General features: G+C 46.1%; 1 protein-coding gene across 1 annotated transcript; it reads left to right on the top strand.

The window, feature by feature from the left end:
- The first annotated feature begins 831 nt into the window (after window positions 1-831).
- On the top strand, window positions 832-12,355 carry C14H11orf52 (chromosome 14 C11orf52 homolog). The gene is made up of 3 exons (XM_056860847.1): window positions 832-931; window positions 9,964-10,010; window positions 12,094-12,355. The coding sequence occupies exons 1-3, from the start codon at window positions 832-834 to the stop codon at window positions 12,343-12,345; spliced, it is 399 nt and encodes a 132-aa protein (XP_056716825.1). The 3' UTR covers window positions 12,346-12,355.
- The last annotated feature ends 4,712 nt before the right edge of the window (window positions 12,356-17,067 follow it).

Below are 17,067 nucleotides of genomic sequence, written 5' to 3'. Positions count from 1 at the left end.
GGAGAAGTGTCTAAGTTTGAAATGGAAATTGAAAGAGGAAGAATGAAATTCCTTAACCGGTAAGCTGAGGGAACAGACAAAACAGCCACTACACCTGTAGTGATGGAAATTGGAAAGATGGGTAGGGATCCTGGTTGAATCTGAGCGGACAAGGGTTTCTTTGAGGGAGGTAGTGCGGCGTGAGCCAAATATTGGTGGTTCGTTACAACTTGGAATAGTTCTCAGAATATGCCAGTGTTTCTTAATGCTTTGCTGTATAGCATAAGAGTGTTGGCTATAAGTCAAGGAACAGAATATTTTTTGGTCTGTATTCTGATGTTGTTTTTTTAATAGATTCTTACGATCTTTGCCTTCAACACGTTGTCTGGCATTTCTGAGAACTTGATACGGGTAACCTCTCTTAAGTAATGTTGTTTCCAATTGATTGGCAGTAAAACAAAAGTCCTGCTCACGAGTTGCATTGCGTTTTAGTCTGAGCATCTGACTGAAAGGAAGGCTGTTCTTTAAATGCAACGGATGGTTGGAAGTATAACGTAAGCTGGCATCTTTGGCTAGGGTTTTTTTTGTAACGGCCTAACGGCCAAAGTGCGATCCCTTTGAGTGAAAATTTCCAAATCCAAGAATGCAATATGGTCAGGATCGCAATGCCCAGTAAATGTAAGATGTTCATTGAGGGTGTTAATCCAAGAATTGAAATTGGTGAAAGATTCCATAGAATCAAAAATCAGCAGCAAATTATCCACAAAGCGTTTAAGGAATAATAAATGGCAGGAAAAAGGATTATTATTAAAAATGAAAAGATGCTCGAAGTTGTTCATATAAAGGTTGGCGATGGAAGGGGCGCAGGAGGCTTTTGACCTGAAGGAAAAAAATCAGATTCGTACCGAACAGCCTTCCTTTCAGTCAGATGCTCAGACTTACCCCCTTTGTGGTAAGAATATGTATTTTATTATATAACATGTTTTGTAGTTCTTTATTGAGGTTGCCATTGTATTATATTATATTCATGTTTAAAATCAGGCTGATGAAGCTACTTCTGTAGCGAAAACGCTGGAGAACGTCCGGAGCCGCGTTACCATCTCCTCCGCCTGAAAAAGAAAATGAAATTGACCAGAAACAAGCCAAGCTTATCACACGAACTATTCTGTTGTTAAAAATTAGCACTGTTGGCTGTTTGCTTTTCTTGTCTTTGTACAACGGTTCGTTGTTTCCTTGTTGCTTTGTAACCCACGTTACTTAGCCTGGTTTGTGACTTCAGTCTCTTCTAAGTTACAATACACCTACAGTCTCTGACTGTGTGCATTCTATTGCTTGTTGTTTACTTCTTTAGCCTGCTACTGTGTTGTTTGGTCGCAACCTCCAGGTACTAGCTGGAATCTCTTGCTATTACAATTGATCTCTAGCCGATAAAGATCAGTTTATGTGGAGAAAATGGCCACTTTGGCAATTGGACTCTATGGCATTGAAGTCCCTTCCGAAGCCCCACCCTCCTCAGGCTCCACCCCAAAAACCTCCCGCCGGTGGCGAAGAGGGACCTGGCAATCCTAGTAATTGCTGTAGTATAGGGACATATGTTTATGGTAGCAGTAGGGTTGCCAACTGCCAGGTAGTAGCAGGAGATCTCCTGCTAATACAACTGATCTCCAGCCGATAGAGATCAGATCACCTGGAGAAAAATCGCCACTTTGGCAATTGAACTCTATGGCATTGAAGTCCCTTCTCTCCCCAAACCCCACCCTCCTCAGGCTCTACCCCAAAAATCTCCCGCCGGTGGCAAAGAGGGACCGGGCAACTCTAGGTAGCCTGCTCCGACCAGCAGTCTAACAGCAACATTCTGCCCTAGCTGCAGCTTCCAAACACTTGTCAAGGGTAGCTCCAGGTACAGTGCATTGCAGTAGTCCAGTCTAGATGTAACTAAGGTATGCATTGTACATAGGGTTGGGAAATACCTAGAGATTTTGGGAGTGGAGCCTGAGGAAGGGGGGGTTGGGGAGGGGAGGGACTTCAGTGGGGTAGAATGCCATAGAGTCCAAAACGTCCATTTTCTCCAGGTGAACTGATCTGTGTCGGCTGGAGATCCATCGTAATCCCAGGAGATCTGCAGGTACTACCTGGATGTTGGCAACTCTAATTATACAGGGGGCTAGAGTAGCTGGCCCTGGAGGTCCCTTCCAACTCTATGTTTCTTTGATTCTACGATTCTGTCACTGTGGCTAGATCTGACTGAACCACCTGGTTTTCTAAGGTGACTGCTGGGTCAAGCAGCACTCCCAAGCTGCGAACCTGGTTTTTCATGGGGCCTCTAACCCCATCCGAGAAGACAGGGGAGATCTGAACTCCCTGCTCTGCTTTTCTACTAAGCCAGAGAACCTCTGTCTTGTGAGGATTACGTTGAGTGTTATTGTTCTATGTTTTAATGACTGTTGGGGGCCACCCTGAGCAAAGTGGAGGGTCAACGCAGCATATGACATAAATCAATATCCTGCTGTTTAGGAGCCCAACCTGGCGGGTTTTGCCCGGCTGCTGCATCTGATCTGCTGCAGACGTAGGTCAAGGGAGCCTCGTGGGTGGTTCTGGGTCTGTGCTTGCAGGACAATGAGGTACAGACCCTGAGGTTGGTCCTATTTCCCAGTTGGCGGTTTCAACAGAAGTGATGGAACAAACTAAGAATGCCTCCAGCCTCTCTCCAGGTCCGCTGGCCAAGTGCTCAGAGCGGCACAAGGAAAGGGGTAACCACGCTTGGCAGAGGCTGTGCCTGGGCATTGGCATCACAGGTGATGGACATGCTCCGCTCTTCGCCTGGTCCGAGCTGAGCCGCTGTGGCAACATGGGCCCCACCCCATGGCTCAGTGGTTACACGCTTTGCTTGCTGATGGTCCCAGGTTCGATCCCCGGCGTCTCCAGTTAAATTAACTGAGGCAAAGAAGAAAGACATTTCTACAGTGGAATGGTGGTGCGCTCAGTTGTCTCCTGGCATCGTTGAGTTGCCAGCTTCCAGGTGGAATTACATCTGATCTCCAGATTACGGAGATCAGTTTCCCAGGAGAAAATGGGCAGACTCTATGGAATTATACCCCGCTGATGTCTCTCTCCTCCCCAAACCCTGCCCTTTCCATGCCCCATCCCCAGATTTCCAGGAAGTTCCTTGAGCTGGCATAGCCTACGGTTGCCAGCTCCAGATGGGGAAATACCTGGAGATTTTGGGGGTGGAGTCTGAGGAGGTCGAAGGTGGGGAGGGGAGAGACTTCAATGCCATAAAGTCCAATTGCCAAAGCGTTGTGATAGCAGGGGATCTCCAGCTAGTACCTGGAGGTTGGCAACCCTATGGAGGAAAGACCAGAAATGTCTTGCTTCTGAGGCTGCACACCTGTCCAAAGGTAGGCATGAATGCAAGGATGAAGAGCGAGTCTCGAAGGGCAAACTTTGCTGTATTTGGTGTTGAGACCGAGCAGCCGGACTCTTCGCGTGCTCTCTTCTTCGGTCCATTCTAATTCCAGCTGCTCTGACCGAGGCAGCCAGATGCCATCCATCTTCAGGCAAGCGGGGATTAGCCGGCAGACAGCCTCAGAATAGCGCTTGCCGGCTGGTTAAAAGCCCTCCTCCGTTTCGCCAGCCGATACAAGAGAAAAGCAGCTTGGAAAACTGATACAAGGCCTTGTATTTCTTAGAAAACACGCCAGGGATACCAACGATTATATTTAAAGCAGAACTATTTTAATGGCCCTGCATAGCCTTGCAGAAGAGGGGAAAGGATAGGCAGAGGCTGGTGTGGGGGGTGGGCACAGGAGCTACATACATCACCAGTGGAGTTAGGGTTGCCAACCTCCAGGAACTGAAGGAGAAAAAAGACACCTCTGTACTATTATCAGGAGGATGAGAAAACCAGTACAGGAGCAATGGTGCTAACAATGCCACTTGAGTCCTTACCAGGAGTGGAAGGAACTCAGCATCTTACCCCTCTGGGGAAGTATTATGCACTTTATTCTGGAAAAGGTTATTCTTTGAAACCTGATATCATGGATGTTGATATAGGATTGCATGTTTTGCATCTTTTGAAGAACTGATGAAGAACTGAGCCCTTCTGCTCCGAAACGATCGTATTCTCCTTGACTGTTCATCTTGCAGCATCTGTTTTGAGAAAAGACGAAGATAATTACTTCAAAGGACTTATTTGATACTTACCAGATGGAATTCAAATGAGCTGTGGAAATTTTGTACTGAATGTATGTGTTGTTGGTGGTTTCATTACCACATACTGTAAAGTGTATATGTAGCTATAATATATTGGCATTGTTAGCAGCATTGCTCCTGTACTGGTTTTCTCAACCTCCAGGAACTAGCTGGAGATCTCCTGCTATTACAACTGATCTCCAGCCAATAGAGACCAGTTCACCTGGAAAAAATGGCTGCTTTGGCAATTGGACTCTACGGCATTGAAGTCCCTCCCCTCCACAAACCCCACCCTCCTCAGGCTCCGCCCAAAAAAACTCCTGCCGGTGGTGAAGAGGGACCTGGCAGCCCTAAGTGGCGTTCTTGTGCCCTTGAGGGAAGCACTCAACTCTGATAGGGTTACCAAATCTGGGTTGGGATATGGTCCCCCCCTCCGTTTTACAACAGCCCTGCGAGATAGGTGTGCTTGAGAAAGAGCAACTGGCCCAAATTGACCCAGGGAACTTCATGGGACAGTTGGACTTTGAATCTAGGTCTCCCCCATCCTAATCCAATCACTACACTGTACTTGTGAATTCGGGCAGAGAGCCAGCGTGATGTAGTGGTTAAGAGCAGTGGTTTGGAGTGGTGGACTCTGATCTAGAGAACAGGGTTTGATTCCCCACTCCTCCACATGAGCAGCAGAGGCTAATCTGGTGAACTGGATTTGTTTTCCCACTCCTCCACATGAAGCCAGCTGGGTGACCTTAGGCAAGTCACAGCTCTGTTAGAGCTCTCTCAGACCCACCTACCTCACAGGGTGTCTGTTGTGGGGAGGGGAAGGGGTGATTGTAAGCCAGTTTGATTCTCCCTTAAGTGGTAGAGAAAGTTGGCATATAAAAACCAACCTTCTTCTTCTTCTTCCTGCCATAAAGGAAGTTCTGGCTTTCATTTTGGTGTTTCTGGCATTGTTGTCCTCCTTGGGTGGTTTTTCTAATTACAGATTCAATTATTGGGTGTGTTCTACCAGTGAGAATGATTTACCGCCCGGAGTCTGCCTCCCCAGGTCTTGGGTCTGCTAACCAAATGCTCATTCCCTGGGATTTGCATTGCTGCCCCGAAGCCACCTCTATGCGCTGCAGAATCCATCCTCTTGGATGAAATGCAGCTTGGGCGCAAGAGCTGGCATTGTTTGCTTAGGTGTTATTACTATTAATATCCTGCTTTTCAGACAATTGTCTCCTAAAGTGGATCGCATCAATCAAGAGAGACAGGCTTACAAACCAAAACGTCCAGGCGCACAAAGGGAGGGGAGAGGAAGGGAATGACAGAAACGAATGATTTGGTGCAGTGTTAGTGCCATGTTAGAAAAGATAATACCTGGGATGGAGCTGGTGCAAAAGAACAGAAAAACGTAAGAAAAGCCCTGCTGTATCAGGCCAAGGCCCATCAAGTCCAGCAGTCTGTTCACACAGTGACCAACCAGGGGTCTCTAGGAAGCCCACAAACAAGGCGATTGAAGCATTATCCTGCCTGTGTTCCACAGCACCTAACGTAACAGGCATGCTCCTCTGATCCTGGATGACTAGTACCCATTTTGACTAGTAGCCATGGATACCCCTCTCCTCTATGAACATGTTCACTCCCCTCTTAAAGCCTTCCAAGTTGGCAGCCATCACCACATCCTGGGGCAGGAAGTTTCACAGTTTAACTATGCAACTACAGGGTTGCAAGCACCAGGTTGGGAAATTCCTGGGGAAGGACCTCAGTGGGGTACAATGGCACAGAATCCAACCTCCAAAGCAGCCATTTTCTCCAGGGGAACTGATCTCTGTCCCCTGGAGATCAGTTGTAATAGCAGGAGATCTCCAGTCCCAGCCTGGAAGTTGGCAATCATATACAGGATAGTGGCTGAGTGATGACTAAGGAGATATCTTGCTTCTGCCATGAGCCTGGCTTTCTGCGGGCAATATGGAGGTCAGATGACTGTCCTTCCTGATACGGTTGACCACAAAATGCAGCATGTGAGGTCACTAGAAGCGCTATGCAATTGCTCAGTATTATTATTGATCCATCTGAATGTATACGTATAGTCCTTTTTGTGTGTTTGCAAAAACATGTCCAAATGCGTCAACCAAATAATGTAGGTTACATTTCAGAAAAACATTCTGAGGGCTCATAAGTGGTGTGTGCACATGCACAAGTGTGCGTGCATACAGCTGAGTTGGCATTCTCAGTAGTTGTTGCGGAGCTGCCCTGGTCTGGATGGTCCCGGCTAGCACGATCTTGACAGATCTTGGCTGCTAAGCAAGATCAGTCCTGGTTAGTACTTGGATGGGAGACCACCAAGGAAGTTCAGGGCTGCTATGCAGAGGCAGGCGATGGCAAACCACCTCTGTTTGCCTCTTGCCCTGAAAACCCCATGCGGAGTTGCCATAAGTTGGCTGTGACTTGACAGCACTTTACACACCCGCATACCGGAGCTTGGCTGGCATCAAAAGGCAGCATGTGGTTTTGGGGAAAGAGGTGGGGTAGTCACCTGTGCATCCAGCCGAAGTGTGCTTTCAGCTAGGGTTGCCAACCTCCAGGTGGTGGCTGGAGATCTCCTGCTATTACAACTGAGCTCCAGCCGATAATCCATTCCCCTGGAGAAAATGGCTGCTTTGGCAATTGGACTCTATGGCATTGAAGTCCCTCTCCACCCCCAACCCCGCCCCCCTCAGGCTCCGCCTCGAAAATCTCCAGGTATTTCCCAAACCGGAGTTGGCAACCCTACTTTCAGCACAGTGTTCCGGGTCAGCCCTGGGCTTCCGGCCGCGCCACAAGGAGAGCTGGGTGTTTGTTTTGGCGGAAGGTCATGGACTGTGGGCTCTCTGCCCAGCAGGTCTTGGCACTTCCAACCCGTTCCATGGAAAAATGAGTTTTTAAGCAGGTAGCTTAGCAACGGCCTCCCCAGACGCTCCACAAGCTTTCCCCCTCTTCTCTGTTTTTTTCCATCCGTAGCTCAAGAGAGTGTTGCCACGGTATACTTCCATATTCAGTTCGATTCGAGTCCAGTAGCTCCTTAGAGACCGACAAGAGTTTCAGGGTTGTGAAACTGAGAAGATTTCCCTTTGTCTGACATGCAGTGGCAACGCCAACGGATGGATTGGGTTGCCAAGTCCCTCTCTGCCACCGGCGGGAGGTTTTTAGGGCAGAGCCTGAGGAAGGCAGGGTTTCGGGAGGGAGGGACTTCAATGCCATAATCCAATTGCCAAAGTGGCCGTTTTCTCCAGGGGAACTGATCTCTATTGGCTGGAGATCAGTTGTAAAAGCAGAAGATCTCCAGCTAGTACCTGGAGGTTGGCAACCCTACAAATGGATCAACAAGGACACAAGGGGAAGCTGGAATAAGAGGCTGGCCTTTCCTTTCCAGTAGAGCCTTGAAATTCAACAGGCGCAGTATCCCCCAGTGATATACGAAGCTACACCTGTTTGCCTGCTTGTTCTTTGTAACGGGCCCCGGTTGTTATTTTGGAGAAACAGAGTGCTGGACTAGATGAACCTCTGGTCAGATCCAGGGCTTTTTTTAATGTTCTTAACACCTCTTGCACAACTCTCTGCCCATTGATTGTGCAGTTTGGCAGGAACAGTTCCAGGTAAGGTCCTGCCCACTTCAGTGGTTATGCCTGGCACGCTGCCGATGATGGGGTTGCCAGCCTCCAGGTGGTGGCTGGAGACCTTCCGGAATTACAACTGATCTCTAGATGATAGAGATCAGTTCCCCTGGAGAAAATGGAAGGTGGACTCGGTGGCATTATGCCCCTCCTGAGGTCCCTCCCCTCCACAAACCCTCCCCTCCTCAGCCTCCACCCCCCAAATCTCCAGGAATTTCCCAACCCAGAGCTGGCAACCCTAGGTCAATGAACATTAAAAGTGGCAGCTTGAAAGCCGCCAGAGAGTCAGATCCTCTGAAATTCATCTGCTCTTCTGTCTCTTTTATTTCAGGAACTGGCCATCGCCATTTAAGAGGAAAAACGTAAAAACAGGTAAAAAAAACAAAACCCTGATTGCAACATAATTATGTTTAGCATTAACCATGCTTAAGGGCAAATATGCTCTTTTATCAATCTTCAGGTCATTAAGGGAAGGGTGAGGGGAAGCCGTATTGGAGAGGGGAGGGAAGAGAAAAAGAAGAAGAGTTGGTTTTTATATGCCGACTTTCTCTACCATTTAAGGAAGAATCAAACTGGCTTACAATCAGCTTCCCTCGCCCTCCCCACAACAGACACCCTGTGAGGTAGGTGGGGCTGAGAGAGCTGTGACTAGCCCAAGGTCATCCAGCTGGCTTCATGTGGAGGAGTGGGGAATCAAACCCGGTTCCCCAGATCAGAGTCCGCCACTCCAAACCACCGCTCTTAACCACTACACCAAGCCAACCACTTTTCCCCAATGGTTAGTGATGTGGAGCATTATTGGCCCAATCTCACCAAGCAGGTGAAGCAGCATTTGAACTCGGAGTATCTCCATAAAGCTGAAAATAGCCCTCTTAAAAACAAATTGGGAGGAGCAAGAGAAATAAACAGAATGACTACCTGGCTGTCCAGCACGGGGCCAGTGTTGCAAAACACATTCCTTGAGAAACAGGAGAGGGAAAGTGGGTAGCAGAAATAAACAGAATGTTCCCAAGTTTCTTGGAGTCTTTGAAAAGAAAGCTTTGTGATCCTTCTGCTAGGAAGCATGCCAGTGCCTCATGGAAAAGTTGCCTTGCCCAAGGAACAGACCTCTGCTTTCCTAAGGGAATGAGGGTCATGTGGTTAACCCATGCAGCTGTCCCATGGGTTAAAAATTTGCAAAGGTTATAACTCGAAGAGCCCATGCAAGACGGGGGCTGGGGGGCTGGGGGGCTACATTTACATTAAAAAGTGCGAAGAGCATGTTCTGGGCTCAGCAATTAATTATGCAAAAATTCCTGCATGTATTTCTTAGGGTTGCCAGCTCCGCGTACGGAAACACCTGGAGATTTTGAAGGTGGAGCCTGAGGAGGGTTGCTAACCTCCAGGTACTAGCTGGAAATCTCCTGCTATTACAACTGATTTCCAGCCGATCGAGATCAGTTCCCCTGGAGAAAATGGCCACTTTGGCCATTGGACTCTATGGCACTGAAGTCCCTCCCCAACCCCAACTCCTTCAGGCTCTGCCCCAAAAACCTCCTGCTGGTGGCGAAGAGGGACCTGGCAACCCTACTGAGGAGGGTGGGGTTTGGGGAGGGGAGGGACTTCAATGGGATAGAGTTTACCTTCCAAAGCGGTCATTTTCTCCAGGCGATCTGATCTGTCATCTGGACATCAGCTGTAATCCCAGGAGATCTCCAGCCACCACCTGGAGGTTGACAACCGTATATGTTCTTTATTTCCATGTGTTTTAGCAGCCCCATTTCAGCGTGATGTTAGGGCTTTTTGTTTTGTTTTGTTTTTAAGGTGGAAATTGGAATGTTTTGTTCCTGTTTTGCTCCCCTGTCCCCACATCCTGCAATAAACAATTTGTATTTCACAAAATATTATGATTCAGTTGGTATACAGAAAGAGAATGGTATGGGGTCTGGGTGGAGGCCTGTGAAGAAGCACACTGAAAGCTGCCTCTAGCGGCTAACGTTTTCAGAGGTATCCTTGAAACCATGAGGTCGAGAAACTTATTTATTCAAAAGCTTGCATTCTCAGTATTCTGCAGGAGTTGCTATATCTCAGTTTAGCAGCAAGGTCCTACTACAGGTTAGGATTGCTGATATTAATTTGCCATGTCCACCCCTGCATTTATTAATTGCTTCTATTACAGGTACCAGAAACAGTAAGCCAAGTCCACAGCACCCAGAAAGCAAGCAGGTAAACTACCATCAAATGCAACGGATTGCTTTCAGCTTCCAAAGAGGATGGGGAGGGGAACGCCAGTGTGTTTAAGGGCTGCGTAGCAAGTACATTCTTCCTCTTAGCCTTAATTCATACATGCAAATGACCGCAGGGGGTCATGGATGTCCATTTCTCTATGGTTAGTTGTCGCTTGTGTGATACAAGCATATTAGGCTAGTTTTAACCCAGCATTGCATGGAACCCTCCTTTTTGGTGTTTTCATCTTGACATATATTTAACTGCAATCCTGACTTCATTGATAAGTGCAGAACTATTGGTTGCACTAGTGATTATTTTGGAGTACTTAATACAGGCCCTGACCTGGATGGTCCAGGCTAGCCTGATCTTGTCAGATCAAGGAGGCTAAGCAAGGTCGGCCCGGGTTAGTACTTGGATGGGAGACCGCCAAGGAAGTCCAGGGTCACTACCAGAGGCAGGCAATGGCAAATCACCTCTGAACGTCTCTTGCCTTGAAAACCCTACGGGTTGCCATAAATCGGCTGTGACTTGATGGCACTTTCCACTATCAATATAGGCCCTGACTAGGATGGCCCAGGCTAGCCCGATCTCATCAGATCTCGCAAGCTAAGCAGGGTCGGCCCCGGTTAGTGCTTGGATGGGAGACCACCAAGGAAGGGCAGAGTTGCAATACTATAGTTGCCAGCTCTGGTTTGGGAAATATCTGGAGATTTTGTGGGTAAAGGCTGAGGAGGGAGGGATTTGGAGTGGGGAGGGACTTCAGTGCCATAGAGTCCAGTTGCCAAAGTGGCCATTTCCTCCAGGGGAACTGATCTCTATCGGCTGGAGATCAGTTGTAATCCCAGGAGATCTCCAGCCACCACCTGGAGGTTGTGCAACCCTAAGGAAATAACCTCAGTACACAGCCACCAACGTTTTTCACTCTTTAGTATAGTTTCTTTGAAATAATTTTCTTTACCTTACACTCTATTTTGACATTAACATGTGTACAACAAAGTTATAGGTTCTGAAAGATAATAATTAGATTTACCGTGAAGCTTCACCATACATCAAACACTAATCAGAATGTTATAACAATAATGAGCACCCCCCGGAAAAGTCCATACGCCGGCAGTAAATCCTTTTACTCAAAAGTAGCCGATGTTGTGAGGATCGCTATAAACCGCTCCGTGCCAGTTGCAGCACTACTTCCGTGGTCAGCTGATGTAGAGTGATCCAAGCATGATGCTTGAAACTCGTTACTGCTGATATCAATTTTTAGCTGAAGCGGCTATGTATTAGACGTTATAAACATCCATAAATCATATATAGCACGCACTGATGTTACAAGACCCCTGTTGCCTCTTGTTTCGCGTTGAGTACAACTTGTTTCCTCTGTGCAATTGTATTCTGACTGCATTTTTGCAGTTCATAAGAATGACTCCTAGTCCTTCTTATGTGCTGCAACTGGCACGGAGTGGTTTCAGCGATCCTCACAACATCGGCTACTTTTGAGTAAAAGGATTTACTGCCGGCGTATGGACTTTTCCGGGGTGTGTGTGTGCTCATTATTGTTATAACGTTCTGATTAGTGTTTGATGTATGGTGAAGCTTCACGGTAAATGTAATTATTATCTTTCAGAACCTATAACTTTGTTGTTGTACACATGTTAATGTCAAAATAGAGTGTAAGGTAAAGAAAATTATTTCAAAGGAACTATACAAAAGAGTGAAAAACGTTGGTGGCTGTGTATGAGATTATTTCCTTAGGGTTGCACAATTGTTGATCAGTACACCTACTTTTTTATAGTTATTGCAATACCACCTGGAGGTTAGCAACCCTATATGACACAGAGGCAGGCAACGGAAAACCACATCTTGCCTGGAAATCCCTACAGGGTCGCCATAAGTCAGCGGTGACTTGAAGGCACTTTCCACCACTGCTTAATATGGAGCAATTCAAGGAGGATTTATCACTGAATTGTGGCATGTGTTAATTAATGGGGGGAGATGCTATCTTGAATGCCTGCTGAAGGCAGCAACATATTGGCCTTAGTTGAGAGTGACTCCCTTCCCATAATATTTCTGTTTACAGGTGAAGGGATTTGATGTCGCTCCAGTTTATGACGATGTGTCCGACTTCCCTGTCTACGCCACCGTGAGCAAGCCCAAGCACACGAAGCGTGACGACAGCAACGTGCACTATGCAGACATCCAGGTCTTCAGCAAAATCCGGGAGCGCTCAGCTGCGGAGGTGAAGACCCTGCAGACCCAGAATGCCACCGAGTATGCCACCCTCAACTTTCCCCGGGCCACGCCGAAATACGACAGCAAGAATGGGACGCTGGTGTAAGAGCAGGAAGCCCGCTCACCGGTCTTTGGTGACGGAAGTATTTCCCTGCATGAGGTGCGGTGGATTTCGTGCCTGGGATCCAGCCTGGAGACACTTAGAGGGTCTTCCTCATTTGGCTGCGTGCCGTTTGGGAATGTTGCTGCCGTGGGAGCAGAACATTTCTCTCGGGTGCACCAAGAAAATTACCCTTTGGGACAAGATGACGTGGGGAGGGTTTCTCCTGGATGCCCTTTTACGAGACGGACGACCCCGCCTGGGTGACAGAATTGTGTTGTGAGGTGGAAGAACCTGGAAACCTGGGCTGAAGGAAACAGATGTTTGTGAGACTTTTTTTCCCCTCTGGGTCAATATTTGCTGGATTTCCTTACCAGAGTAACAATATTCACTACAGAAGAAAAGGCAGTTTGCACTGTCAAGGAAGCATGACGAGAGCGCCGGAAAGTTTTCAAGTAAACTTTTACCGTTTAAACTGCAGTAAATGGGAACTAACATAATCTTGGACATGTAAGTCTGCAACAAGAGCAGCAAATAAATAATCAGTTGCCCCAGGATATGATGAAACGTTACGCCCAATCTTTCTCAATTGAGTGGCCCTATATTCAGTCATCAAATCCCAATTAAGTTATGAGAGATCATACAAGAAAGGATTTTCCCTCCCCCCCAAGAGCTAGGATTGCCAGTCTTTTGCTTGAAAGGGGCTTAGTGTGAGGCCCCTGTGTGGAACGTGTCTGCGCAAACTCCGTTCCAGTTAAGAGGTAGAAAATGAGGCTGGCAGGCGTTGCCACCTGTGCCAGAACAATGGCAGGTTTCCGCAGATATAAAAAGCACAAGTGAGGTATGTAGAATTTAATAGGGTTGATTTACCAGACCAGCCTGTTTCTATGCAGTGGAGGTCTCTTGTGAAAGGGCCTTGGCAGGTTTCTACATCCAGAAATAGTTCTAGCACCGGGGAGGCAATGCAAAGCCTGCCAGGACTTCCAGTTGTTGGCAGTTGTGTACAGTTTTGTAATGGAGGGCAAGACTCATGGGGAAAGATTGTAGGGGGAGCTACAGGCTGCACAGATCTGACCTCTGGTAGCTTTACAGTTCTTTGCCTCTGCCTTAGTGTTTTTCATGCAACGATAAATTATCCATCTGAATGGCAGGCTAAACATTTGATCATGATAGGGTTTATGAACCTCTCTTTATCACGCTAATTCCAGTGGTATAGCCATGGTAGTCTGTTACAGCAAACGTTAACAGGACTATTATCACACTGTGGCACATTAAAGATTACCCATAATTTATTCCAGCGTCATTTTTGTGGACTAGAAGCCCACATGTTCATATGCAATAAGCGAGGCTGAGCCCACAAAAATTTATGCTAGAATATATTTTGGTTTGGCTTTAAAACATGGTTTGTTTACTTATGGGAAATTCTCTGGACAGCTAACCCCATGTCAGTCCTAGAATGGTTAATTTGTATTATGGCTAAAATGTGACTCTCTCCAAGAAAAAAAATATGCTTTGGGATTTAGCTAGTGAGCAACACAAAGAAGAATGGTATCCAAACGCTCATGTCCCTTTATATTGTTGCCCATAAATTGGCTTCGCCTTCTTTTTTTGACAGCTGGCAAAAGTAGAAAGGGGCCTTTCTCAAATGTGTTTTCCGGCCATGTCATTTGATTGGAAGGGTCTCTGATCAAACAGGGCTCTAAGCTCTTTTATGTTCTCCTCTCCAAATAATAGTAGTAGAAGCTGCTCTAAAACGAGTAGCTGGAATCCGGGCCCTTCTATTTTATCTCCAGTTGACCAGGAGGAACTCTTAAATTGCACTTGGCGCTAGTATTACATGCTTGATTTAAGAGGCACAGTGTATTTAACAGATAATCAAATGATCTGTAGAGAAAGAAATAATACAGCAATTTAGCCTGTTTAACAGGTGCTGACTAGATAGATATGATGTGAACATTTTAATGAGTTTGGAAGTGAGATATATCTGAAGAACTGTTTTTTCTTAATTTGCACTTTGTGTTCTAGATCATGCACACACACACACGTTCTTGGTGTCCTATATGTATTCGTGACTGGAAAGAGAACAGACTAGAGGTGTAATGGTGTATCATGGTTCTCAAGGTGTTTTTTTCCTGTCTTTGGGCCAGAATCTCAACATTCACAAACTTTACTTGTGAAAAAGTACATTTCTAGTCCTCATGTTAACACTGGAAACAAACTCAGAAACAAGGAAGTAACACTGGTTCTTTTAGGTTATCCGGGCAGTATGACCGTGGTCTTGGTATTTTCTTTCCTGACGTTTCGCCAGCTGCTGTGGCAGGCATCTTCAGAGAAGATGCCTGCCACAGCTGCTGGCAAAACGTCAGGAAAGAAAATACCAAGACCACGGTCACACAGCCCGGATAACCTACAAGAACCAATGAACTCTGACCGTGAAAGCCTTCGACAAGGAAGTAACACGTTCTGCAATCTTGTTATTTCTAAGCTAGCTGATTATTTACTCAGGGTTTTGGATAGTTGGATTGATAGTCGCAGGGTTTTAGTCTAATTTGGTTGGAAGATGTAATTGGCAAGACAACAGTACATGGATGAAAGAGCCAGCATGGTGTAGTGGTTACGAGCAATGGTTCGGAGTGGTGGACTCTGATCTGGAGACCGGGTTTGATTCCCCACTCCTCCACATGGGCGGTGGAGGCTAATCTGGTGAGCCAGGTTGGTTTCCCCGCTCCTACACATGAAGCCTGCTGTGTGACCCTGGGCTAGTCACACTTTCTCAGCCCCACCTACCTCACAGGATGTCTGTTGTGGGGAGGGGAAGGGGAAGTGATTGTAAGCCGGTTTGATTCTGCCTTAAGTGGTAGAGAAAGTCAGCATATAAAAACCAACTCTTCTTCTTCTTCTTCTAAATGCCATGCAAGGATAGGAGATGGAGAAACTGAAGGTGGAAGGGAGTATCCCCAACTTGAAATAAACTATTCCACACAATGTGATACTTATAGCCTTTTAGTAATAGCATGTCTTCCTGGTGATGAATCTTGTTTAGAGCTGGAGCCGACTATCCAACACTGTCATTTAAGATGAAAAAGAGAATACCTGCTTCTGGAACCCTGGGGACAAATTATAGTAGATCAACTTGGTGCCTCATACATTTAAATTAATATTAATCTTCCTGACAATTATGCATAATTTTAGATTGCAACCTTTGATCAGCTACAGAATATTCTGGTTCTTGTTCCCCACAGGAAATTGCCCAAATAGCATCCCAAAGGAGGTACAACATGTTCCTCACCTGAGGATTAACACCATCCATTTGCAAATGAGCGTAATTACCATTTAATGTAAGCATGCCGATGGGCTGTGGCTTGTAGCTCAGGAAAGGCGACTTTGATGCCGGGCTGGTAGTGCCTCCCTGTACTACACAAATTATAAATCCCATCAACGGGTTAATTTCAGCTTTCCCAAATAAAACTGCTCGAAGGACAAACACGGCCTGCTGCAATGACTCATCTGCCTGTCAACAAAAGTGGATTTCATGTTTTGCTGGCACTAAGTTCAGCTATGACTGTATGTCGGAGAAATGTTTTTCTGGAACTCCAGAGTATCTTTTCAGTATCTCCCTGTTCCTGCCCATGTTTACTGGGGCACGTGCAGTGAATAACAACGGGAAGTTTTGCTTTGGGGTCATAAAACGGACCCGCTCATACTGGCAAAATGTAGGAATCAGTAATTACTCTGTTAAATATTATATGAAGGAAAGCAATTCTTGTTCATTTTCAGCAGTTGCCAAGCTGAGAAGCAGAGAAATGTGTATAAATCTTGAATCATTCTTATTACAATGATTTGTAATAGTGAACAGTACAATAAAGTTAAAGGAATTTTGTCGAATGGAAGATTTCTAGAAAGCAACTCTGTGGACACTGTTTCTGAAAAGGGTTTTTCCTCCCTCAGTATTTGATCAGTTGCTCAATGTTGCGTTCTGATTGAAAATAGCTAATTTCTGGGCTCCTGAGAATGGGGGCTGCTCCTTTTATTATGGAAAAATAAATATTTTTATAGTTAACAGTGAATATTGTGCTGTTTTTTTTTATTACTCTTTGAGGAAAAAAGTGTTACCACATTAATGATTAACACGAGCAGGCATAAAGCCATTGCCTTCATCTTGGGTTTAATTTGAGACAGGCCTAAATCGGATTGGTACGAAGGTGCCGACCTCCAGATAGGGTATGAAGAAATTCCAGAATTGCAATTGATCTTCAGACTATTGAGGGGGAATTTACTGCAGGTCCAACTAGGGTTTCCCAATGATGCACTCCAAACAAAACCGAGACATTGAAGTAATTCTTTATTAAAAGCTCAAGCTGAGACGTTCACCTAGTCTAAGTAGCAACTTGAAGACAATGAAATTCCACTAAGCTCATTATGCATACAACTTTTATAGTTTTAATGACATCACAGCATTACTAGGGAAGAACTAGAGAAAGGGAAAATTATCTCATCCAATTAGGCACAAGCAAATATTGACGTATTCATGCAGCTTAAAAGCTGTATCGAGCTTCTTGAAGCTGCAGGGAGGGTTCGTCAGAATTCTGCTCTGTACCACCTTATCAGCACTCGAGGACGGGCACATTGTCTTCTTTAACAATTAGTCTTTTTAGAATTGCAAAGCCAGCAGAAAAACTTGTCAGGGTACAAAGGTTCATTTTTAGCCATTGAGGAACCCTGCAGAAA

Source organism: Euleptes europaea, chromosome 14 (assembly GCF_029931775.1).
Source record: "Euleptes europaea isolate rEulEur1 chromosome 14, rEulEur1.hap1, whole genome shotgun sequence".
Classification (NCBI taxonomy): Eukaryota; Metazoa; Chordata; class Lepidosauria; order Squamata; family Sphaerodactylidae; genus Euleptes; species Euleptes europaea.
The sequence above is the reverse complement of the archived record's forward strand: the minus strand, read 5'-3'. Positions and strand labels throughout refer to the sequence as shown.